The sequence below is a fragment of the Ovis aries genome, chromosome 1, assembly GCF_016772045.2.
Source record: "Ovis aries strain OAR_USU_Benz2616 breed Rambouillet chromosome 1, ARS-UI_Ramb_v3.0, whole genome shotgun sequence".
NCBI lineage: Eukaryota > Metazoa > Chordata > Mammalia > Artiodactyla > Bovidae > Ovis > Ovis aries.
In genome coordinates, this window is record NC_056054.1 from 46,108,391 (window position 1) to 46,134,303 (window position 25,913).

At 34.6% G+C, this 25,913-nt stretch overlaps 1 protein-coding gene across 1 annotated transcript in view; it reads right to left on the bottom strand.

The window, feature by feature from the left end:
• Positions 1 to 25,913, bottom strand: part of ANKRD13C (ankyrin repeat domain 13C) — a 90,680-nt gene that overhangs the window by 40,368 nt on the left and 24,399 nt on the right. Inside the window, exons 2-6 of the mRNA XM_004002076.6 lie at positions 17,937 to 17,978; positions 12,028 to 12,132; positions 8,500 to 8,585; positions 7,279 to 7,324; positions 1,897 to 1,963 (exon numbers count right to left, since the gene is read on the bottom strand). Of these exons, the coding sequence (XP_004002125.2) occupies positions 1,897 to 1,963; positions 7,279 to 7,324; positions 8,500 to 8,585; positions 12,028 to 12,132; positions 17,937 to 17,978 (346 nt within the window). The remainder of the gene's footprint in view (positions 1 to 1,896; positions 1,964 to 7,278; positions 7,325 to 8,499; positions 8,586 to 12,027; positions 12,133 to 17,936; positions 17,979 to 25,913) is intronic.

Consider the following 25,913-nt stretch of genomic DNA (forward strand, 5'->3'; position numbering starts at 1 on the left):
CCAAGGTTTCTGTATTGACCATGAATTTAATGTGCATGAGAACATTCATGATGAGCAATATCTGAGGAGGTTATTTTTAAAAAACAAAAATACAGAAAACTCTACCTTAACCAATAGAATTTTGCTTGAGAATAATTACCCTAGAACTTACTTCTAACTAAAGGTTATCTCTTCATTATAATTCATCATACTTAATAATTAATCTCATAAACAGTTGATTTTCTTTAAATTTCTGTCTTGTGACATGATAAGAAGTCACATGATAGGAAGACAGTAAGTCAGAGAGGTCCTGGCTCAGCCATTAATTTGGAATATGCTCAAAAAAAATCACTTCACCTTTCTGAACTTGCTAATCTATAAAATGAAGAGTTTATATAACTTTTTAAGGCATCTCTAGTTCTAGACAATGCTCAAATTAATATCGTGAATTTTTATAAACATAGGCATATAAAATTATATATATACATATATAAATATACTAATATGAATACATTAAAATGGGGACATTTCCTGGCAGTCTAGTGGTTAGGACTCTGCACTCTTACTGCTCAGGGCCCAAGTTTGATCCCTGGTTGGGGAACTAAAATCCCATAAGCTGCACAGTACGGCCAGTTAAAAAAACAGTTTGCATATTCACTAGCATTCTAAATAGCTTAAATATGTATCATTTATATAATTTGTTGTTCAATGCTAAATTGTATCCAACTCTGCAACACCATGGACTGTAGCACACCAGACACCTCCGTCCTCCACTATCTATCTCCCAGAATTTGCTCCAATTCATGTCCATTCTGTCAGTGATACTAACTAACCACCTCATCCTCTGCCACCCAATTCTCCTTTTGCCTTCAATCTTTCCGAGCATGACGGTCTTTTCCAATGACTCAGCTCTTTGCATCAGGTACAAAGTATTGGAGCTTCAACTTCAGCATCAGTCCTTTCAATGAATGTTCCCAGCTGATTTCCTTTAGGATTGACTGCTTTAATCTCCTTGCTATTCAAGGAATTCTCAACATTAAAAAACTAAGATCCTGGCATGTGGTCGTCCCATCACTTCAAGGCAAACAGAAGGGGAAAAAAATGGAAGCAGTGACAGATTTTATTTTCTTGGGCTTCAAAATCACTGCAGATGGTGACTGAAGCCATGAAATTGAAAGACATTTGCTCCTTTGAGGAAAGCTATGGCAAACTTAGTGTATTAAAAAGCAGAGATATCACTTTATTAACATAGGTCCATCTACTCAAAGCTACGGTTTTTCTCGTAGTCATGCACGGATGTGAGAATTGGACCATAAAGAAGGCTGAGTGCCAAAGAAGTGATCATTTATAAATATACCTATATTAATATAAAGATAAAGAAATAATGATAAAATTCTGAAATGAGTAAAATAAATAGATTCTTCATGAGATCCAAATATCAATCAGTTAAAAAGGAAACAGAAGAAAATTAAAATTAGCCTTAAAAATATTCACTAGAATCGACAGATGAATGGGTAGAAGCATGGGTAAGTAGATAGGGGAGGGAACAGTAGGAAAGGGATGCAGTAAAAAAGGACAAGAATCGGGTCCTCCTTATGTGTTCCTTATTCCCTAAAAAGCTAGGAAGAGGGGCATGACCATCTTAAATCTTCTTGGTATTGTATCATGATCTATTTGCGTTCTAGATAGTCTGTAGTTGAACAATAATACTAGATAGTCTGTAGTTGAACTTTGTTTTAGTCAAGATTTTATGCCTTTGGTTTCTTATCTCTAGTACCTCAAAGGAGAAAAAACATTGTGAATACATTAAGACATGTTTAGGTTATAAAATACTACATCCATGTATAAGCTACAGAAAGAAAAGCTTCCTCTAAATCTCAGTTATCTGTTACTCAGAGAAAAATCAAATTACCTTACCTGATATTGATACCTTGCTTGTATATTTTACATGCATCAGAAGGCAGAATTCGGGAAAGTAAAGGCACTGTATTTGTAAAAAGAAAAGGTGAAAAATAACCACCTAAAGTTCTGAGACATTATAAAATTTTTAATTAGAAGAACAGTACTGTAACATTTTACTATTTTATCAAAATTGTCATAATTTCCTTTAAAATTTCCTTTAAAATTATTTTTCACTGAAAAATAATACACAAAGCAATTCTGAGCAACCTCAAATATCTACTATTTAATTGTAATTACCATCACCACCACCCACCACCAAATACAAATAAGAGTAGCAGAACTGATGCACTGCCATTCTTGGTAGATATTGCAAGATGCTACTATTAGTGAGAAAACAAGGCCTTTTAGTAACTAAACCCTCCTGAACGGGTAACCAGATAAACCTGGATCCCATCTAATTCTTTACATATAACTGCATAAAATACCAGAAAAGTAATATGTATAATAGAAAAATATACTTTTAGAGCTAGTTGAATTTGAATTTGAATTCTAAATATATTGATTACTCAATAAGCTCAATGTACATTAGTTTTAAAATTCTTAAAATGCAATCATACTATTGACTCACACATTTCTACATTTCAGTGTTGCTCACATTCATATCATAAGCTATATTCTTATAGTTTTTTATTATTCATTATCTGCTATATTTTAAGGAAAGATGAGTTATTCTATAGATAAATAAATCTACATAACAGGCTAAATAATTAAACTACCATATACCAAAAAAAGAAAAGAATGTGAAACTCAAAATTCTTGAAATTAAAGATCTCATCCCATGTACAGGTGTATGTATGCGTGTGTGTTTATCTGTGTAAGATGTATTACACATATATTTTATAAAACTCAAGTGTTTTAAAAATGGGTGATAAAAATCAACCTGGTTAGAAAGAAAGACCCTAGAGAAAACTAAAGGCTAGGTTTTTAACTTTTTCAAAAGTTTTCTAAATTTTTATATATTTTCTAATTAACATTAAAAGTTTTTTAATTCTTTAGAGGTTATTCAATCTAAAATGATTATATCATTAAAGACAGTTTTCTAGACTTTTTATTTTATGAAAATAAGAAAAGTTTACAGCCCAGAGGGAGTATCAGCTAAAAGTTACCCTGGTCAAAGAACATAAGAAATCATTTTCCAATCAAATTCTTCCCTATATGAAACAACAGAAGTTAAGAAGAGTAATAACAGCATATGCCTGTGCGTGCTTCGCTCAGTCGCGTCCAACTCTACGACCCCATGGACTGTAGCCTGCCAGGCTTCTCAGTCCATGGGATTCTCCAGGTAGGAATACTAGAGTGGGTTGCCATTTCCTTCTCCAATAATGGCATGCTGCTGCTACTGCTGCTAAGTCGCTTCAGTCATGTCTGACTCTGTGCGATCCCACAGGCAGCAGCCCACCAGGCTCCCCCATCCCTGGGATTCTCCAGGCAACAACACTGGAGTGGATTGCCACTCCCTTCTCCAGTGCATGAAAGTGAAAAGTGAAAGTGAAGGCGCTCAGTCGCGTCCGACTCTTAGTGACCCCATGGTCTGCAGCCCATCAGGCTCCTCTACCCATGGGATTTTCCAAGCAAGAGTACTGGAGTGGGGTGCCATTGTCTTCTCCAATAATGGCATAAACCTATATAAATGATCAAGCTCCTCTTTCTTACTTATTAATTGAGATCTACTTTTCTGTTCTTAAATATTTGATGTAGTAAGAAAAAGATGATTACAATAAGCCAGCACTCTAACTTAATTTAAATTTATTATATCTTGTAAAGTAGTATGGTAAACTACAAAAGCAAAATTCAGAATCACACACCAATATCCACTTATCAGAAAAGGAAGAAAGGGGGAATGTAGAGAAAAAAAGAATCTGAAGATTGAAAAGCAAAAGTTAAAAAAAAAAAAAAGAAGGTATATCATAGAGGAAAAAAACAGATTTCAATGCATTCCAAAAATAGAGCAATTTGCATTTTCCCAATTGTGTGATGACTTTTTCTTCCCCCATGTAAATTGAACAATCAGGCTCTCTATATCTTATTTCAACTTTATCTAAGAGTCTAACAGAGTACTCCAAAGACAGTATAATCTACTGAACTGAAAAATGAACAATCTCTAAGTTTTCATTCTGGCTTTGCTATCACTTATTTCCTGATTTTAAGAAGAGTCTAGGCCTGATGTTTTCCATCTCTAATATGCAAAAAAAAAAAAAAAAAGTCCTAAAAACAGGACAGATATTCTGTAGATTATGAGATAAAGAAAAAAACTATTAGTTTTTCTATTGAAACATGCCATACACATAATATTGTTTGTAGTGATTATAATACTATAAATTATTTAACACTTTACAGCATCTAAAGCGCTTCCTTCAAAAACATGATTTCATTTCATCTACACCAAAACAAAGACTTGAAAATAGGTGGGGTGTTTATTCTTACTCCCACTTTTAAAATGAAAAAACCCAAGCTCAGGAAAAATATGTGATTATCCATTGCAAACAGGAGTCAGTACTTCTGGTTCCATTTTAAGGCTTTTCTATACCTAAAAACTCACTCTGGAATAATTTAGCTGCCTTCAGACTTGCTATTAACCAAGTCTCAGGCTATTTTCAGCCAAATACTGAAGGAGAGAGAGTGGAGTTTTTGTGCTCTACTACCACTAAACTAAACTTACCCCTGGATCTCAGTATTTCTTAACTTGCCCTTATTTCTGGGTTGCCTTTTTCTTTTCTTTCTTTCTTTTTTTTTTTTTTTTTTAATATCAGGGGCTTTCACAAGGGAGGAAGCATGCCTAAACTCTAGAAAAAAGCTTGATAATCAAATCTTACATCAGAGATTATCCAATGTTTTTTAATCCAAAGCATCTAAACTAAATCTAGCCAGTGAGTTTAGTTTTTAGAATGATAGATGACATCCAAACATCAGGTGCTAATAATGTGACATGAAATCAGTAAAAACCTTTATCAACAATGAATCAGATGTGCTAACTTTCTTGCATCAAAGTCAAGTTCTCAGAGAAGCAATACATTTTTTCAAAAATAATTTTTATTATATTTTGCCCAAGTCATAGGGCATGTGGGATCTCTGTTCTCCAACCAGGGATTGAACCCAGTGCCCCCTACTCAGAGTCTTAACCACTGGACCACCAGAGAAGTCCCAGAAGCAATACTTCAAACTAGTACCTCAGTGGTTACATAATAAACTTGATTATGCAACAGTTACAATGTGTTTACAACTACAGATAATATGTGCAATTTCAGGAGTAATATCCATTTCAATTTGTTCATGTAATTGAAATGTCACTTTTAAAATATTTCAGAATACTTTGCTCAGCAAGATAAAGTGACAATTTTAGAATTCAAAATACTAACAGTTACTAAAACAGTCAATTAAAGAGCCAGTATACCCAAGGATCACCAAGAATGACTGGGGTCTTAACAGTGAAAAAAATAGCATCCAGACTTTAGACCAATCTAACTTGGAGCTCTTTTATTACACAATGCTATCACATCTCTTTTTCTTTTGGTATTCTAGGACACTGGGACTTCTGAATGATAGAGCATAAAGCATTATGAGAGTTAAGAAAATCTTGAGTGAGTGTTTTTGGCCACACCAAGGCACTTGTGGGATCTCAGTTCTCCACAAGGGATTGAACCTGGGCCAGAGTCAGTGGTAAAGAGTCCACTTACAATGCTGGCGACAGAGTTTGACCTCTAGGTCAGGAAAATCCCCTGGGAAAGGAAATGGCAACCCACTCCAGTATTCTTGCCTGGAGAATTCCATGGACAGAGGATCCTAGTGGACTATAGTCCACGAGATCACAAAAAGAGTCAGATGGGACTTAGTGACTAAACACCACCACCACCTACAACAGGAAGGAAAGCCCAGAATCCTAACCACTAGACCACCAGGGAACTCCCACATGTATGATTTTTGATGGAGCCAAAACTAGCCTGATGATCTAAAATTGTAACTGATTATATTTAGGGATTAAAATTTTTTATTTAGAGATTAAACAAATCAGAAATATCTTAATCACCCATCTCATAAAGTATTATGCTGCTGTTTTTTTTAAAAAGGAGGTACTTCATGAACTAAAATATAAGATATTTATGATAAAATAAAAATGACAAAATGTATAATAATTGTATGATTTCATTTAAAAAACTAATGCTGAGGCTATATATACACATTTAAATTTATATTTATATGTGTGTACAAACACATGTTCATAAGCATTGAAGAGAGTTTGAAAATATTCATATGAAACATTAATAGTCATCTCTAGAGTGGTCTCTGTCAATTTCTGATTTATTGTTATGATTATTTTATGATTTATCTTTATGATTATTTTGGTGATAATAAGCATTCAAATGTTTACATCATAAAGATTAATTCAGATGCTTTTAAAAAACACATAAGAATACTATATCCAATTTATATATAGATTACATTAAAAAATGTTTAACCCAAAAGTCAGTTGTTTGGATAGTTATTTATTTAGTAAAGTATAGGTCACTAGGATCAAGCTTCCTATTTGAACACAAAAGTTTCCTAAGTAGACTCATGTTTAAAATGAGAAAGAGAGAAAACTTACCTTACTGAGGTAAATCAAAATGACTATAAAATATCTAGGAATTAATATCGTTTATAAATAAGTGGAATGGTGTGCAACCAATGTGTTAAGACAGTGGCTATAAAGTATGCAATAAAAGCAGCAAAAGTGACTGAAAGATGAGAAAATATACAAATTCAATTAATATTAACCAAATTCTTCACATTTAGGTATCTAAATACTATACCTCAAATTTCCCTAAATTCAGTAATCTAATAATCCCATAGTTATTCTTCTCTTCTCTCTGAAAATTTCTTACATTAAATTATTATATTTGAACCAGCATTTCGTTTTTAAATAATACAATTTTTTACCTTAAAAAAATAATTATGGAAGTTACTAATCAGGTTGGGATAACTAAATATTACTATAGGGCTTTATGGGCTTCCCTGGTGGCTCAGACGGTAAACAATCTGCCTGCGCTGTGGGAGACCTGGGTTCAATCCCTGGGTTGGGAAGATCCACTGACTGGAGAAGGGAACAGCAACCCACTCCAGTATTCTTGCCTGGAAAATTCCATGGACAGAGGAGCCTAGCAAGCTATAGACCATGGGGTCTCAAAGAGTCAGACAGAACTGAGCGACTCACACACACACAGGGCTTTATAACCATTATATTCAACATGATGAAAAATATTTAAATTTCCTTACGGCAAGTATTGGTTATTTTAACATGTCTATTCAATAGTTATTTTTGCATACCTACATATTACACAGTAAAACATAGCACATTCTTACCCCAGCTTTGAAAATCCCAGTGAAGTTCGAGATAAAAGTCACCTAGCTGAGAAATGAAGTATGTATAATTAGTAAATGCATACCTTAGTTAACAGCTCTTATACCTGCATAACATTTTGCTTTTAAAAAAATCTGTTATCATTAAAGATCTATAGACAGAAAAAGGAAATAATTTCAATTATGGAGTTGGAGAAAGAACCAAAATATATATATATACTTACTGCTTAAAATAATACTACAATAGCAGACATTACTACACTTATCCACAGAGGAAAATACAGACCACTTTAGATTTTACAAGAACGTTTTAATCACATAAAACTGATAGGCATTTAAATTTGCATCAATAAATATTCTACTTCTCAGTATAACCAAAACGAAATGAGTAGTATTATGAAAATAGTTAATAACTTTAGAAGTGTTATTAAAAAAAACTTCTAAAATGATTATTGTGTAGGCTCATAATAATCTAATAAAATCATTCACTGCAACAGAAACTTTTTTCCATAAAGTGATAACACAAGTTTTCTAAATTTGAAATAATCTGTCATCATATTATCTACAGACAATGCTTTTATTTCTTAAATTAGAAGGTAAACAACTATTAGAAGGCAAAAAACTATAACTCTTCAAGGAAATATTAATCAAATAGTCTCAAATAATTTATCCCTTGAGATTTCAAAAAATAGCATACCTAAAAGAAGACACAGTCATAGGTCTTTCTCTCACAGTTTTTTCAGGCATCCAAAATAAAGAGAAAAAATAACAGAAAACAAACCTCTCTCCCATTCTGTACCACTACACCCAGCTGAAACACCATGGAGTAGGATAGATAAACAGTTTTGTTACATACAGAAAATGCAAACTGCCCCTACTAGCAGTAGCAGCTTCTGCTCAGAGAAAATTTTTGAATCCAAAGAACAAAGGAAAATTACTTCCATTAATTATCATTTACCTTCTTTTTTCTTAGAGCTGTTACCTAATTTATTGAGAGCAATAATTCTTTATCTACCTTCTAAGTTCAAAGCAAATAATGCTTCCCATAAGATTACACACAGTAATTAGTATTTTTTAATGTCATTATTGCTTAATTGAAGCAGGATTTTTACTATTTCTTGACCCTTAATAATTAGCGAAAAATTAAACTGCATTTTTAAAATGCATAAAAGTACACTTTCAATTACAGTTTAGGTACAAAATCAGTCAAGAAATTGAGCTTACCTCTTTCAGGGCTTTTAATAATCGAGGTCGTTTTTCTTCAACACTTTCCCTGGATTGCTGCTTAAGCTTCCTTAAAAGAGCTGTAACTAAAATTTAAATTAAAAAAATTTTTTTAATTTAAAATAAATTTTGCCATGTTAGACTGCTAATTATACCTCAAAAAAAATTGTGAAAAAAAAATGTCACCATGCTAAGAAATACCACTGGCTTATTACACACAGATATAATACAGATATTGTGAATATGTTAGAAAATATCTTTGGCAAAGCTGTTATGATCCTCAAGAAAAACTGAAAGGAGATACCTCAACATCAACTTACAGTCATACTAGCTTTGGTGGTTTTTAATCATCAGCAAGGCTTCATCTGACTGAGTCAAGATTACCAACCTCAGTCAGATGATGCAGTGTCCTGTTGTTAACAGTGATCTAAAAGATGATCTCAAAGATAGCAAATCTCAAGAATCATACTAGATATTATTTTTCTAAAAATGTAATTATCTACAAAATTTTATCAGTTGAATCCGTTCTTCTTTTACTTGAGACTGTACTTGCTCTCACATACTACCAACATAGCATAAAAAATACTAAAAAGAATCCTATTCTATCTGTAAAAAGAACTTCAGACTCTTAAAAAACCCCTGAAACCCTCCAGTGTCTTCTTGATAGTTAACAGATATTTAGACAAACTGCTTAAGTGCAAACCACAGCTTTACTACTTATTAGCTGTGTCAATATGGAACACAATTAATTTTCCTAAACTTCACTTTCTTTTTTTCATTTGTCAAGTAAGAATGAATCTATATTAAAATCTACAGTAAATCTCAAGTAAAATCTACTATAAAGAGTTACTATAGAGGCTCAAAATTAACTGCTTACTACTGTGCCTGCAATTAGGTAAACAGAAATTTTATTAGAATGAAGGTCTAAAATATACCAGCAAACTCAATCAATCTCTCACATTTACTGAAATAAGAGAAAATATTAGCCTTGAATAAAATAAGATAAAAAATGTATTAGTGGGGTGGAGAATGTATACATCAATACATGGTGAAAGAGGAGAGTGAAGAAGTTGGCTTAAAGCTCAAGATTCAGAAAACTAAAATCATGGCAGCCAGTCCCATCACTTCATGGCAAATAGATGGGGAAACAATGGGAACAGTGGCTGACTTTATTTTTTTGGGCTCCAAAATCACTGCAGATGCTGATTACAGCCATGAAAGTAAAAGACACTCCTTGGAAGGAAAGTTATGACCAACCTAGACAGCATATTAAAAAACAGAGACATTACTTTGTCAACAAAGGTCCGTCTAGTCAAGGCTATGGTTTTTCCAGTAGTCATGTATGGATATGAGAGTTGGACTATAAAGAAAGCTGAAAGTGAAAGTGAAAGTGAAGTCAGTGTCCGACTCTTTGTGACCCTGAGGACTGTAGCCCACCAGGCTCCTCCATTCATGGGATTCTCCAGGCAAGAATACTAAAGTGGGTTGCCATTTCCTTCTCCAAGGGATCTTCCCAACCCAGGGATCGAACCCAGGTCTCCCGCATTATAGGCAGACGCTTTAACCTCTCTGCCACCAGGGAAAGCTGAGGGATCAAGAATTGCTGCTTTTGAACTCTGGTGTTGAAGACTCTTGAGAGTCCCTTCGACTGCAAGGAGATCCAACCAGTTCATCCTAAAGGAGATCAGTCCTGGGTGTTCAATGGAAGGACTGATGTTGAAGCTGAAACTCCAATACTTTGGCCACCTGATGCAAGGAGCTGACTCGTTTGAAAAAACCCTGATGCTGTGAAAGACTGAGGGCAGGAGGAGAAGGGGATGACAGAGGATGAGATGGTTGGATGGCATCACTGACTCAATGGACATGGGTTTGGGTAAACTCCAGGAGTTGATGATGGATAGGGAGGCATGGCGTGCTGTGGTTCATGGGGTCGCAAAGAGTTGGACATGATTAAGTAAGTGAACTGAACTGATGCTAAAATGAAAACTTCAGCTACCTACATCAATCCTCAAACAAAATTCTTTTCTGGCCTATAAAATCCAAATAGTCTAAGGACCAATTACCTAGATAAATTAGGATTCTTTAAAGATTCAAATTTATATGACTCTGACTAACCTCCATGTTTGTTATAATATCAAAACTATATTATCTAAGTATAGAATTCTTTCTATAATTCTTCTCCACTATAAATGCAAATAGTTTAATAAATGTTTATTCAATCTACCTTTACTTCAGGTCAAAACAGAACCTCATTCACATAAAGAACAAAAATAATTAATTTTCTAAAAAGAAAAAGCATCTTAATTAAAAGCAGAAACCATACAGTTTCCATCAACTAAATATACTATAACTGACTGAAGACCTTCAATACATAGAAAATTATTAAAATGACCAAATATTATTAAAAATGTAGTGACAGCGACTACATATAACATAGTGATGTGTGCAAAAAGATTCCTGTTCTATGAGATTTCACATTAAAATATAACATCAACTTATGGAAACACTCAAAACACAATCAGACAAAATTATTAGCATATCTGGGGGAGTCAATATTTGTACTCCCATATTATAAGAATCTTATTAACAGTGATTGACAAATAAAATAAAATTAGCTACAACAAATGTCATTGGTGATGGTTTAGTCATTGAGTAATGTCCAATTCTTTGCAACCCCATGGACAGTAGCCTGCCAGTCTCCTCTGTCCATGGGATATTCCAGGCAAGAATACTGGAGTGGGTTGCCATTTCCTTCTCCAGGAGAACTTCCTGACCCAGGGATCAAACCCAGGTCTCTTGCATTGCAGGTAGATTCTTTACCAACTGAGTCACCAAGTGACAAAAAAGTCACCAGCTGTTTTCTTCAATAATTTCCGAACTTTCTACAACAAATGTCATTACTTTCTTTAAAAAAAATTTTTTTTGAGTATCTCAGGAGAGTGATAATAAATAAAAATCTAATATAATACTTTTCAGAAATTTTTAAACTATTGATTAATCTCAAATCTTCCTTGTAGTTTTAATTATCTTCATTAATTCACTGAACAAATACATATGCCAAGCACTGTTCTAGGAGCCAGAAATGAAAGGCTGAATAAGAAACATATTGATGACTTGAGTTTTCACAAAGCTTACATGATACACTATGAAGAAAAGACATTGCAAGACAGCAAAAGAGACACAGATATAAAGGACGGACTTTTGGACTCTGTGGGAGAAGGCAAGGGTGGGATGATTTGAGAGAACAGCATTGAATACATGTACATTATTATATGTGAAATAGATCGCCAGCCCAGGTTCAATGCATGAGGCAGGGTCAGGACTGGTGCACTGGGATGACCCTGAGGGACGGTACATTTATATATATACGGTAATATATATATATAGTCAAGAATAATTCATACATAAGTTTATAAGTAGCTGTAAATTCTTCATAGTATGGAAAGTTACACCAAATGAAAAATATGTCAAATGCATCATTTCATATTTTTAGAATACATAACAACAATAGTAATTTATATTGCTTACTCATCTGTCTATCTCCATAACTGATGGCTTCCGCCAGCGGGCTCCATCCCTGAGCATTTTTCACCTTTACTGGAGCATTGTGAGCCAAAAGTAAATGGGCACATTCTGAAACACAGAACGGTAATAATGTCAAACATGATACAATTTTCAGAATCTCTAAATTAAAAAATCATGTAAAAATTCAAGGTATCAAGTTAATATAAACAGATCTATGAAATAAGCATTGTACTATAGAGAATTAAGTAATTTTTTTAATTCCTATGTATCTAACCATGTTATTTCCAATCCTTAGATTCAAGAATTATCTATTCTAGTACCCAAAAATAAATTGGATCTCTCTGCAAACAAAATATTGTGTTCCCTAATAATTGTTTCCAAGGATATTTTAAGAATGTTTCCATATTATAACAAATTACTCAAGAAAGTCATATGTAATTTACATAAAAACTTCTACTAACTAATAAGACCCAGAAGAGGACTATATGCAAGGTCAAATGGAAAGTTCATTATTTATTTCAAGGGGAAAAAAAAGTATTTGCAAAAAGAATCACTGATGTTTCCATATTATTTTTCAAATTTTACAGCTTGTTTAGTTCAGAAAAATACCCAAAGGGGACAAAAACTTGTTTATAAGGACAAATCTGGACAGTCTTTCTAATAATCAAAAAAAGTGATAAAATAATCAAAAAAGGTAACTTTAAAAAAGGTATACTTGGCTCACCATCCAGCCCAGGCACAGTTGCCTGCTGAAACTTAAGAGAAACACTGAAGACTGCCACAAGAGACAGGAAAATTACAGTTAAAAATCTATGATCAGGACAAAAGTTCCCAAAACACTGGATTTTGGGGGGGCTGGTCACATGGCATGCAGGATCTTAGTTTCCCATGCAGGATCTTAGTTCCCCAACCAGGATCAAACCTGTACTCCCTGCAATGGAAGCATGACGTTCTAACCACTGGACCACCAGGGAATTCTCAACACTGGATATTTTAGGATGCACTGAGGGATCTCAGCCTCTTTGATCTCAGCTGGTAAGTTCAGGGGTGGTGGCTTTAAATCATCACTGTCAACATTTCCAGTTATTCATGGGAAAATTAATTTACATAGTACTTCATCAATGGATTTTGTGGTTTCAACTGTTTTATCTATATAATACTTGCTGTTTCCAACTCAGTGGCTAGGGCATTTCCAACATTTAACATTGAGGATATGTCATAATCTGAACCAAGTCTTACAATAAGAACTAACATAATATATGACAACATGAATAAAAGTTTTCTACAATAGGAAAAAAAAGTCTAAGGTATAGACCTATGTATAGGCTGAGGACATTTTTCTTAAATTAAAAACAATAAGCATATTAACAGGCAGGAAAACATCTAAAACAAGGCTCATGGGAAATTTAAGATAGCTATCCAACTTAAATTCCCTAAATGAATGATTCATTCATCCAATCAGTCTTTTAGCATATATTTATCAAGTTCCTATTATATGCCATTTCTAAGTTCTAGGTCCTAGATATAAGCAGTGAAAACAAAGATAATCAAAGAGCTCACATATTATGTTAAAATATAATTAAGTAAAGCAGTAAATAAAAAAAAATTAATGTTAAGGGCTCTGAAGGAAATAAAGAGTGTTATGACCGTTGTAATGCAAGTGAGCTGAGGTGGAGGAAGAATGGTATTAGCGCTATTTCTAGTAATAGAAGAAATACCTACACTAGCAGGACATTATATTAAGTAAGTAAAACAAATACAGAAATTTCACAAAGGTGTTTAAGAAAGTCTGCTAGTAGTACATAAAAATATATGTACACTGAAATCTCCTTTAACTATAATGTTCTTCTCCATTTCAACTCAAATCCATAAGTGAAACTCTTCCCAGCCAATATGGCCAATATACCCACCAGAAATTCAGAAAAAATTAAGATTTCACTAGTGAAAAACAGGTTACTCAGTAGGTTAAGGTGAGGGAAAGAAGTAAATACAAGTGTGTAAGTTATAGGGTATCTTCCTCTAATTCAATCAACAAATGTTTGAATGCCCTGGGAATTTTTACTGTGTTTACAAATACGTATACAAATAAAAATTGCCCTTCACAGCACACCTCTAAAGGAGAAGATAAAAGAGAACAGAGTAGCACAGACTGAATGGTGGTAGGATGTAAAATTGCTGTACAGAATTAAACATAAGGTACATGTTTTATCTTCCACTACCTATTTCAGTCTCACACCTATGCAACCAAATACCAAAAATATTAAAAGGTCAAATAGGAAAAAGTAGAAAAAGAATATATAACTGGAAAAATGTAAATGGAAAATTATAAATTGATAGGTATATTAATGGCTGTACCTACTCTACATGAAAAGGACTTAGGAAGAGCAAAAACGGATATTATTTGCAGATCATGAATAATCTAACCAAGTGTTTCCCAAAATATGTTCCACAGAATTATAGTTTCTCAAGATACTTGTAAAAAAGAGAAAATACCAAAAACTACAGGGAACAATGACTCTATAATAGAAGGCTCCAATTCAGAATGTCACAATGAATATTAGCACCTCAAAGGTGCTAAGGTCCACAATTAAAAAAAAAAAAAAACTGCTTAATATGTATTAAGCCACTATTTTCCAAATCACTATTTTCCTCTAAAAATTACTTCCCATGAATCAAATGTTCTGTGAAACAATTTTGGATAGGCCGATACAATCCTATGATGAAACACAGCAAAACCTCCTCCACCAAAAATTAGGACCTAGGACAGTAAGTATGTTTCATTTCACATTCAAATTCTGGTAAATATATATTTACTATTAAAGTGCTAAATTTAGAATAGCAGTCAGACTTGGCATCAAATTAACTATGACTATAACAAAGACAGGAGGGGAGCAGGCTACATGTTAGCTAACTTTGATTTAGACCATTTTCTTTTCAAATGATTCACAGTGAAAAGAGAGCAATGCCAATCACCATAATGATTAGGAATCCAGGCTCTGACATAAGATACCCCAAGTTCAAGTCAAAACTCTGCTACTTCTCCCTAGGAAAGCTGCTTAACATTTCAGAGCTCTTTTTTCATCTGTAAAATGGGGACAACGACAGAATCTTCCTCACATGGTTGCTATGTTAAATGAGTAAACATGTATAAAGCCCTGAAAAAGCATCTAGCACATTGCAAATGAATACATTTCAGTTATTTTCTAAAGTTCTGACCCAAAGTTCTTCAAAAGAAGGCATAAGCTATTATTGGTCAAATTTAGCTAACTGTATCTTTCTTTTCACCAAGGTGTAGAGATGACTATCATGGTCTGCCCTACCAATAGTCCTGCTAAATATTCTTCCTCTGTATTCTTGATACCCTCTTCTACCCCAACTCTCTCCTAGTCAGTCTCACTAAAGCTAATTTTATATGAGTAACTACATATCCCAAACACAATTCATGAGATCGCTAGTCACTCATCACTGTGACTTGGCTAAAGATGAACTGGCCCAATCAAACTTTCTGTTCAGAAATTCAGGAACCTAAGAAATTGAACACTGAAATCAGAAAGCCTTCAAGATTCAGGAACTTAGAACACTTATTTTGGGTCATGGTCAATTTCAATAAACAGAAAAATCAATCAAGAAAAGACAGAATATTATATATATAAATAAAGAACAGTAGATACACCATAAGAAACAGACCAGATGATTGATATAGATGGATAGATATACATACATATACGAAGGGAAGGAAGGAGGAAGGTTGGTGGGGGGGGGTTGTGGAGGGGAGGGAAGAAAGGAAGGGAAGAGAAAGGAAGGAAGGAAGGAAGGAAGGGAGGGGAGAGACGGGGAGGAAAGGGGAAATGACAGCTGATCTCCCAAACTGCCTTTTGTTACTACTCCTCCTGAGACATAGATAGTCCCCATAGCTCGAATTTAATATATAGCCTCTCAATGAATCTCTCTTTACTTAAAAGTTACTTGAGTGAGTCTCTTCTCTGTAAGGAGGAAAAAAACAGCCTAACTAACTAAAATTTGAGTCCCCAGTTTTGTTGTTGCTGTTCAGTCGCTAAGTCATGTCTGACTCTTTGCAGCCCCAAGGACTGCAGCATGCCAGGCTTCCCTGTCCTTCACTATCTTCTGGAGTTTGCTCAAATTCATGTCCACTGAGTCAGTGATGCTATCTAACCATCTCATCCTCTGCTGCCCTCTTTCCCTTTTGCTTTCAGTCTTTCCCAGCACCAGGGTCTTTTTCAATGAGTCAGCTCTTCGCATCAGGTGGCCAATCTATATAGTATTAAAATCTAAATTAAATTTCCTACAAATCATGTTTCATGTAAGCACATAAACTTAAACTAGCAAAAGAATTTTGTTTTTCATCAAAGCAAGTTCTAGTAATATCTTTCAGATCAAACGTTTACAGCAACAGCTATTTTATAGTATATAACAATAACAGATGTTCATGATATGGTTAGAACATCAGAAAAGTGTTAAAAAATTATCTTGTTTAAAAATTCAACAGTATATGCTTTCCGAAGATTTTTATCAAAGACATCCAAAATTCTAAAATCTAGCACTCAGAAGGTTGTCAATCAGCTCCTAGAATCCTCACTTCTCAAGATAACTGGGAATCCAGATAATTATGGCATCTGGGAATAGGCTTAAAAAGTAGATCTTTTGGGAATTTCCTGGTGGTCCAGTGGCTAAGACTCCATGCTCCTGTGGCTAAGACTCCATGCTCCCCCTGCAGAGGGCACAAATTCCATCCCTGATCAGGGAACTAAGATCTCACATGCTGCAACTAAAACACAGTGCAGCCAAATAAATAAATAATTTTTTTTAAAAAAAGGAGATCTTTTAAATCATCCGTGAGCTGTTTTTTTGCTCTGAAGAATAAACAAGTACTAACTTTTTATGACCTATCGAAATAATTCTAGACTTATGAGTTTATAAAGAATAGTCCATATTAAAGAATCTTATAAAACTCTATGAATATTAAAAATATTATAATAATTAATAAAACTTGATATTCGGAAACAAGAGTCTCCTGATATTATACTGACTTGAAAAATAACCAAACAAGGAAAACAGCTTCAAAAGGCATAAAGGTTAGTATAAGATTTTCACTAACTCTTTGAAAAAAGTGCTATGAAAAATGAGAAAGTAGTTGTGCTTTTTAATATACTGAATCTTAGACTCTAGCAAATCAAATAACCAGGTAAATGTTTTAAAATTCAAAACATAAAACTCATCTTAAAATTTTAAAACTGATTATACATCAGTGAAGTCAGTTTAAAACTGATTCAGTTCAGTTCAGTCACTCAGTTGTGTCCGACTCTTTGCGACCCCATGAACTGCAGCAGTCCAGGACCCCTGTCAATCACCAACTCCCGGAGTGGACTGAAACTCATGTCCATTGAGTCAGTGATGCCATCCAGCCATCTCATCCTCTGTCGGGATCCTCCTGCCCCTAGTCCCTCCCAGCATCAGAGTCTTTTGCAATGAGTCAACTCTTCGCATGAGGTGGCCACAGTACTAGAGTTTCAGCTTTAGCATCATTCCTTCCAAATAACACCCAGGGCTAATCTCCTTTAGAATGGACTGGTTGGATCTCCTTGCAGTCCAAGGGATTTTCAAGAGTCTTCTCCAACACCACAGTTCAAACGCATCAATTCTTCGGTGCTCATCTTTCTTTATAGTCCAACTCTCACATCCATACATGACCACAGGAAAAACCATAGCCTTGACTAGACGGACCTCTGTTGGCAAAGTCATGTCTCTGCTTTTCAATATGTTCTCCAGGTTGGTCATAACTTTCCTTCCAAGGAGTAAGCGTCTTTTAATTTCATGGCTGCAGTCACCATCTGCAGTAATAAAACTGATTCTACATGACTATACAACAACAAAAAAAGAAAATATTTACTAACCTTTATTTCCTAACATCACAGCAAGATGTAAAGGAGTGTTTCCTAAAACAGAAACAAAAACAAATCAAATTAGTATAAAAACAGTGGAAAAATTATTTTTAAATGGTTTCTGCTCCTTTAGAAAGTTCACTGACAAATTTTAAGCAAAAATAATGTGACTACAAAACGATCCTCCTTATGTGGTAAAGTCAAGGTCAGAGGACGCAATGGTTTCTAAACACAGCATATCCTACTTGTGTTTCCTCCACCTCCCATGAAAACTACCCATTTTATTTTGGGACTTCTCCTTCAAATAGATTTCAGATTCCTTTGTTGGTTATTTCTCTGTATCAACCTTTGTCCATTCAGCACACAGTTTAAATACCTACTACACACTCATCCTTCCTCATCTCAGTAAGATTCAATCCTGTCCTCAAGTTTTAAAAAATAAAAGAAAATGAAAACACTAACTGGAAAAAATATATTCACCCCCATGTTCACTGCAGCATTATTTACAATAGCCAAGATATGGAAACAAACAAGGCACCCATCGACGACATATGGATAAAATGTGTGTGTGTCTGTACTATTACACATTTCAATGGAATGTTATTTGGCCATTAAAAAAAGAATGAAACCTTGCCATCTGCAACAACACAGATGGACGGTGAGGGCATTATGCTAAGTGAAAAAAGTCAGATAGAGACAAATACCATAGTCTCACCTGTATGTGGATTTTTAAAAAATACATACCTATGTATATATATACAGAGAGAGAGAGAGAGAGAGAGAGAGAGAACAAACTGATGATTGCCAAAGGTGAAGAATAGGAGAGTAGATGAAATGGGTGAAGAGAATTAAAAGGTACAAACTTTCAGTTAAGAAATTAAGTTGTGGGGATGTAACATATGGCATGGTTACTATTATACTGCATTTGAAAGTTGTTAAATGTAGATCTTAAAAGCTATTATCACAAGAAAAAAAATTTGAACTATGTATGGTGATGTATATTAATCAGACTTCTTGTGGTAATCACTTCACTATTCACAAACATGAAAACATTAAGTTAGAGACCTGAAAGTAATAAAATGTTGTATATCAATTATACTTCAATTAAAAAAAAAAGAGTATATTGCAAAGGGAAACAACTTCCTCTGTCTCAATATGCTAAATCTAGGTGGGTCTGTACCATTTTCTGTTTTGCTAAAGTCAATACCTTGTTATTGTAAACATTCGTTTCTCATCAGCTCCAGAGAAAAAGAAATCTACATATACAAGTGTCAATTTCCAATTTGATTGGTTAGAATAAGATCGTCTTCCACCTTTTCTAAATATTGAACTAATTTCATGTGTTGCATTTACATTCTATGAAAATCTCTATCAAAACCAAAAAGAGTCACAAAAAGTAAACAAAACTTGTTGACAAACTGATGCCAGAAACAGCTCAACACTAGGTCAAAACCAAAGCCTTTACTTTGGACTTTCATTCTTAATTCCCATTTCAATCTCCTCTCTAAACTGGAATAATAATTTTAAAACAAAAACTTGACAATGTTGTAGTTTCACTTAAAAGGCTTGACCATGGTCCACATTTTATCTTTAACATGGCATAAAAGGTTCTTGAGATAAGTCCTTACCTTCCTTTCTTCTCCTATTTTCTTCCTTACCCCTACTTCATCTGAATTGCATGCAATAAATTCTCCAGTAGCCGAGATTCTTGATATTTTATACAGACTTTGTTAATTCTTCCTAAACATTCCTTCCCATTGGCCTAGCAAGTTAACACTCACCTTTTAGGGCTTAGCTCAAACATCATCTATCCACTGGAGCCTTCTCTAGATAATCAGATGTCCCTCTGCACTGCTCCCAGAGCCCTCTATACCTATCTCTTTATTGAAGCACTTTTCACACTAAACTGTACTTTTTATTTTATGTAGAAACATCTGTCTCCTCCATTAGATATTAACCTCAGTACAACTAGATACATATTTTATTCATTTATGGGTATGAAATGCTTCCAATACACATACAACATTCAAAATACAGTCAATAAGCATTCATGAATGAAGGCTTCAGAAAAAGCTCTGACTGATAGCAACAAACCCTAAAAATATCACTAAAATGCAACAGGCATTACCTTAGGCAAGGGTTGCACACTCGAATATTTCCATAATTGGGTAATGTAACTGTAAAAGTTTTCATGTTATTTTTCCTACATGTTTATAAGAACATGTTTATAAAACTATTTGGCCCTTGAATTTCCTTAGAGTGAACATTTTTATTATGGATTCATAATGACAAGAGTACTGATGTTTCCTAATTCCTTTTTGTGTACATTTTGACAATGTTTTTCTAGGATTCTGTCTATGTCATCTAAATTGTCATCTATTGTCATACATTTTGTTCATAAATATCCTTCTACGATATATCAATGACATTAAAATTTATACAGATGCCCCAGTTTTCACTCACATCTGTTATTTGTGTTTCTTATTTGATCAGTCTGAGGTTCATTAATTTTACGCATCTTTTAAAGAACAAAGTTTTGACATGTTGCTACCTAACATCTGTTCTAATAATTGTTGCCTTTATTATTTCTTTTCTTCTGTTATTTGGGTGAAATAGACTTAAGTTGGGAAATTAGGTAAATTAAGTTGTTCTTTTCCTAATTTCTCGAAATGGATTCTTAGATGCTTGGTTTTTCACCTTTTCCTAGTATCTTTATCTTTTGATCACTAATCTCTAGATTAATTGCAATGTGATCAGAGAACAAACTCAATATAATTTCAGTCTGAAACACGTTGAAAGTTGCTTTATGGTCAAGTTTAATCAATTTTTGTAAACGTTTTCTGTATGTTTGAAAACAACATGTAACCTGAGGGTCTGGGGTACAACATTTCAAATAAACATACTAGGTCCAGTTTGTGTTGTTCATACTTTGTATCCTTACCGGTTTTCTTGTCAGCTTATTGTTAAAAAGAGGAAAGCTAAAATCTTCCACTATAATGGGGATTTCTATATCTTCTTATATTTCTAGCAATATTTGCTTGGTATATTTTCAGCCTCTGTTATTAATTTGTAATTACTTTGCCAGTAAAATGAATGATTTTTTCATCTTGAAGCACCTCTCTATCTCAGGTATTTTCTGCTTTAAATTCTATTATGATGTTAATATTGGAGAAGGAAATGGCAACCCCCCCTCCCCCTGTATTCTTGCCTGGAGAATTCCATGGACAGAGGAGCCTGGGAGGCTACAGTCCATGGGGTGCAAGAGTCGGACACCACCTAGTGACTAACCTACAACCACATGATGTTAACACAACTATACCAGTTTTTTGACTGTTATTTACATGGAATATATTTTTCACTCCTTTCACTTTCAATTTTTACATGTTGTATTTCAGATATGTTTCCAATTGTATGCAGTTGGGTGTTTTTTCATACAGTAAGACAGTATTTATCATTTAACTGTTAGAGCATTTAATCCACTCATATATTGTACTTAATCATATTGAAGTGAAAGTTGCTCAGTCATGTCCGACTTTTTGCAACCTCACAAACTATACAGTCCATGGAATTCTCCAGGCCAGAATACTGGAGTGGATAGCCATTCCCTTCTCCAGGGCATCATCCCAACCCAGAGATGGAGCCCAGGTCTACCCATATGGCAGGCAGATTCTCTACCAGCTGAGCCACTAAGGATATTACTGGAGTTTAACTCTACCTTCCAGCATTGTGCTTTCTTTTGTGCTTTCAATATCTGTCTCGCCAGTTTTCCATTTCTTTTTCTCATCTTCCTACCTTTTTCCAAATTGATTATTTTCATATTTCCATTTTTTGGTTTTCTATCTGTGGATGGGAGGTATATATTTATTTTTACCATTTTTATAGTAGTTATCCTAGACATGCACTGTCCAATATGGTAGCTATATGTGGTTATTGAGTATTTGAAGTGTGGCTGGTCTGAACTGAGATGTGCCATAAGTAGGATTTTTAAGACTTTAGCATGAAAAACAAGAATGTAAAATATTTCAATAATGTTTTATATTGATCATCACATTAAAATAATGTTTCAGATATTTTGGGTTAAATAAAATGTAGTATTAAAATTACTTTAACCTACTTCTATTTTATAAGGCTAATAGAAAATTTAGTTTTAAGAGAGGCTTGCACTGGCTTTTTATTAGATAGCACAGCTCTAAAGTTTACAATATGCATCCTTGATTTATCAAATTCGCACAGTAAATGGCACATTACCCTTGAGAGCAAGTCAATGACCTTAGAATACTAACTTCATTCCCTCCATCCAGACTGACATGCTGTTATCTAGTCTCATGAGTTTTTATTTGAATCTTACAGTCAATATTCATTTAGGGTTTCTTACCACTTCTGTTGCTCTTCATTCCTCTCTACTTCAAAATCACTTTTATTCTATCGGAAACACATCCTTCAGTATTTCTTTTAGTGGTGGTCTGATAAGTGAATTCTCTTAGGCTTTGTTTGCAAATGTTTATTCAACTTCAAAGGGTACTGTAAGGGGTATATAATTCTTGATTAGCTGTTCTTTTCTTCAGTATTCTATATGGTCTTATGGTTTTCTTTCTTGTTGAGAAGTCAGCTATAGGAATTTCTACTGTTCTTTCTAAAGTAATACGAATTTTCTGACAGCACTTAAGTTTTTTTTTCAGCCATCTCATTCCAATGTGCAATTCTTTTTTTTATTCTGGGTTTTGCCAAGAGAACCCACTGGTCATAGCAAACACCCTCTTCCAACAACAACACAAGAGAAGACTCTACACACAGACATCACCAGATGGTCAACACTGAAATCAGATTCGTAATATTCTTTGCAGCCAAAGATGGAGAAGCTCTATACAGTCAGCAAAAACAAGACCCAGAGCTGACTGTGACTCAGATCGTGAACTCCTTATTGCCAAATTCAGATTTAAATCGAAGAAAGTAGGGAAAACCACTAGACCATTCAGTATGACTTAAATCAAATTCTTTATGATTATACAGTGGAAGTGAGAAACAGATTCAAGGGATTAGATCTGATAGAGTGAATAAAGAACTATGGACCAAGGTTCGTGACACTGTACAGGAGGCAGTAATCAAGACCATCTTTAAGAAGAAGAAATGCAAAAAGGCAAAATGGTTGTCTGAGGAGGCCTTACAAATAGCTGAGGAAAAAAAAAAAAAAAAAAAGATGAAAAAGGCAAAGGAGAAAAGGAAAGATAAACCCATTTGAATGCAGAGCTCCAAAGAATAGCAAGGAGAGATAAGAAGCCTTTCTGGGTGATCAATGCAAAAAAAAGAGGAAAACAATAGAAAGGGAAAGACTAGAGATCTCTTCAAGAAAATTAGAGATACCAAAGGAACATGTCATGCAAAGATCGGCTCAACAAAGGACAGAAATTGTAAAGCAGAAGATATTAAGAAGAGGTGGCATGAATACATAGAAGAACCATACAAAAAACGATCTTGATGACTCAGATAACCACAATGGTGTGATCACTCACCTAGAGCCAGATATCCTGGAATGTGAAGTCAAGTGGGCCTTAGGAAGCATCACTACAAACAACGTTAGTTGAGATGATGAAATTCCAGTTGAGCTATTTCAAATCCTAAAAGATGATGCTGTGAAAGTACTGCACTCAATATGCCACCAAATTTGGAAAACTCAGCAGTGGCCACAGGACTGGAAAAGGTCAGTTTTCATTCCAATCCCAAAGAAAGGCAATGCCAAAGAATGCTCAAACTACTGCACAATTGCACTCATCTCACACGCTAGTCAAGTCATGCTCAAAATTCTCCAAGCCAGTCTTCAACAGCACATGAACCATGAACTTCCAGATGTTCAAGCTGGATTTAGAAAAGGCAGAAGAAACAGAGATCAAATTCCCAACATCGGCTGGATCATCGAAAAAACAAGAGAGTTCCAGAAAAACATCTACTTCTGCTTTATTGACTACACCAAAGCCTTTGACGATGTAGATCACAACAAACTATGGAAAATTCTTAAAGAGATGGGAATACCAGACCATCTGACCTGCCTCCTGAGAAATCTGTACGCAGGTCAAGAAGCAAGTTAGAACTGGACATGGAACAACAGACTGGTTCGAAATCAGGAAAAGAGTACATCACGGCTGCACACTTGTCACTCTGTTTATTTAAATTACATGCAGAGTACATCATGCAAAATGCCAGGCTGGATGAAGCACAAGCTGGAATCAAGATTGCCGGAAGAAATATCAATAACCTCAGGTATCCTGATGACACTACCCTTATGGCAGAAAGTGAAGAAGAACTAAAGAGCCTCTGGTTGAAAGTGAAAGAGGAGAGTGAAAAAGTTGGCTTAAAACTCAACATTCAGAAAACTAAGATCATGGCATCTGGTCCCATCACTTCATGGCAAGTAGATGGGGAAAAAATGTAAACAGTGAGAGACTTTATTTTGGGGGGCTCCAAATTCACTGCAGATGGTGATGCAGCCATGAAATTAAAAGACACTTTACTCCTTGGAAGGAAAGTTATGACCAACCTAGACAGCAGATTAAAAAGCAGAGACATCACTTTGCCAACAAAGGTCTGTCTATTCAAAGCTATGGTTTTTCCAGTAGTCATGTATGGATGTGAGAGTTGGACTATTAAAATAACTGAGCACTGAAGAATTGATGCTTTGAACTGTGATGTTGGAAAAGACTCTTGAGAGTCCCTTGGACTGCAAGGAGTCCAGCCATTCCATCCTAAAGGATATCAGTCCTGGGTGTTCACTGGAAGGACTGATGCTGAAGCTAACACTCTAAGACTTTGGCCACCTGATGTGAAGAACTGACTCATTGAAAAAGACCCTGAGGCTGAGAAAGATTGAAGGCAGGAGGAGAAGGGGACAACAGCAGATGAGATGGTTGGATGACATCACTGCCTTTATGGACATGAGTTTGAGTAAGCTCCGGGAGCTGGTGATGGACAGGGAAGCCTGGCATGCTGCAGTCCATGGGGTCACAAAGAGTCAGGCACAACTGAGTGACTGAACAGAACTGAACTGGGCTTCTTAAATCTCTGAATTGGTATCTCTCATCAATTTTTGAAAATTCTCAGCAATTGTCTTCTCAAATATTCCTCTAGCCCCATATCCTCTCTCTTCTCTCCTGTTGTTCAATTAACATAAAACTGCCGTTACCTTTTTAGTTTTTAAAAAATTTCTTCCCCTTTTTCATTATATTTTCTTCTGACATATTTCCAAGATCATAAATTCAGTCTTCTTCAGGATCTAAACTGTTATTAAGCCCATTGATTTAGTTTTTAACTCAGGATTATACATTTCCATTTGAGAATTTCTACTTAGTTCTTTTCCAGATATTTTATTTCAATTTTCATAGTTCCAAGTTCTCTACTAAAATATTCAACCCTGTCTCTCATCCTCCAAGAAAATCATAAACATTGTCATCTAAAGTGTCTGTCCATACAAACTACTATACTTAAAACAGATAAACAAAAAGGTCCTACGGTAAATAGCACAGAGAGCTATATTCAGTATCTTATAATAAACTACAATGGAAAAATCTGAAAAAGAGTATGCATATGAATAATTGAAATACTTTGCAATACACCAGAAACTAATATAACATTATTAATCAACTATACTTCTATTAAATAATGAAAAATAGTTCCTAATAATAATTACAATAAATGAAGCTCTGATGATTGTTTCTTTTACTGCTTCTCATTCATGTTGTCCAGTTTCCCTGTAATGCTGGTCATCTATAAGCTGAATGTGATATTTAACTAACTCCTTATGCAAAAATCCTGGAGCCTAAGAAACAAATCCTTCAGAGACTTTCATTTGTTTCTGCCATATGGCTGGGGGTACTACACTAACCCAGGGACTGATATTTTTTCCTGGCCCTCAAGACTCAAAAGTATGATTCACCCTGTAACAGAGCTGATTTACCTGCAACTGACCCTTATTCCCAAACTGCAGCTCTTCAAGTTTTC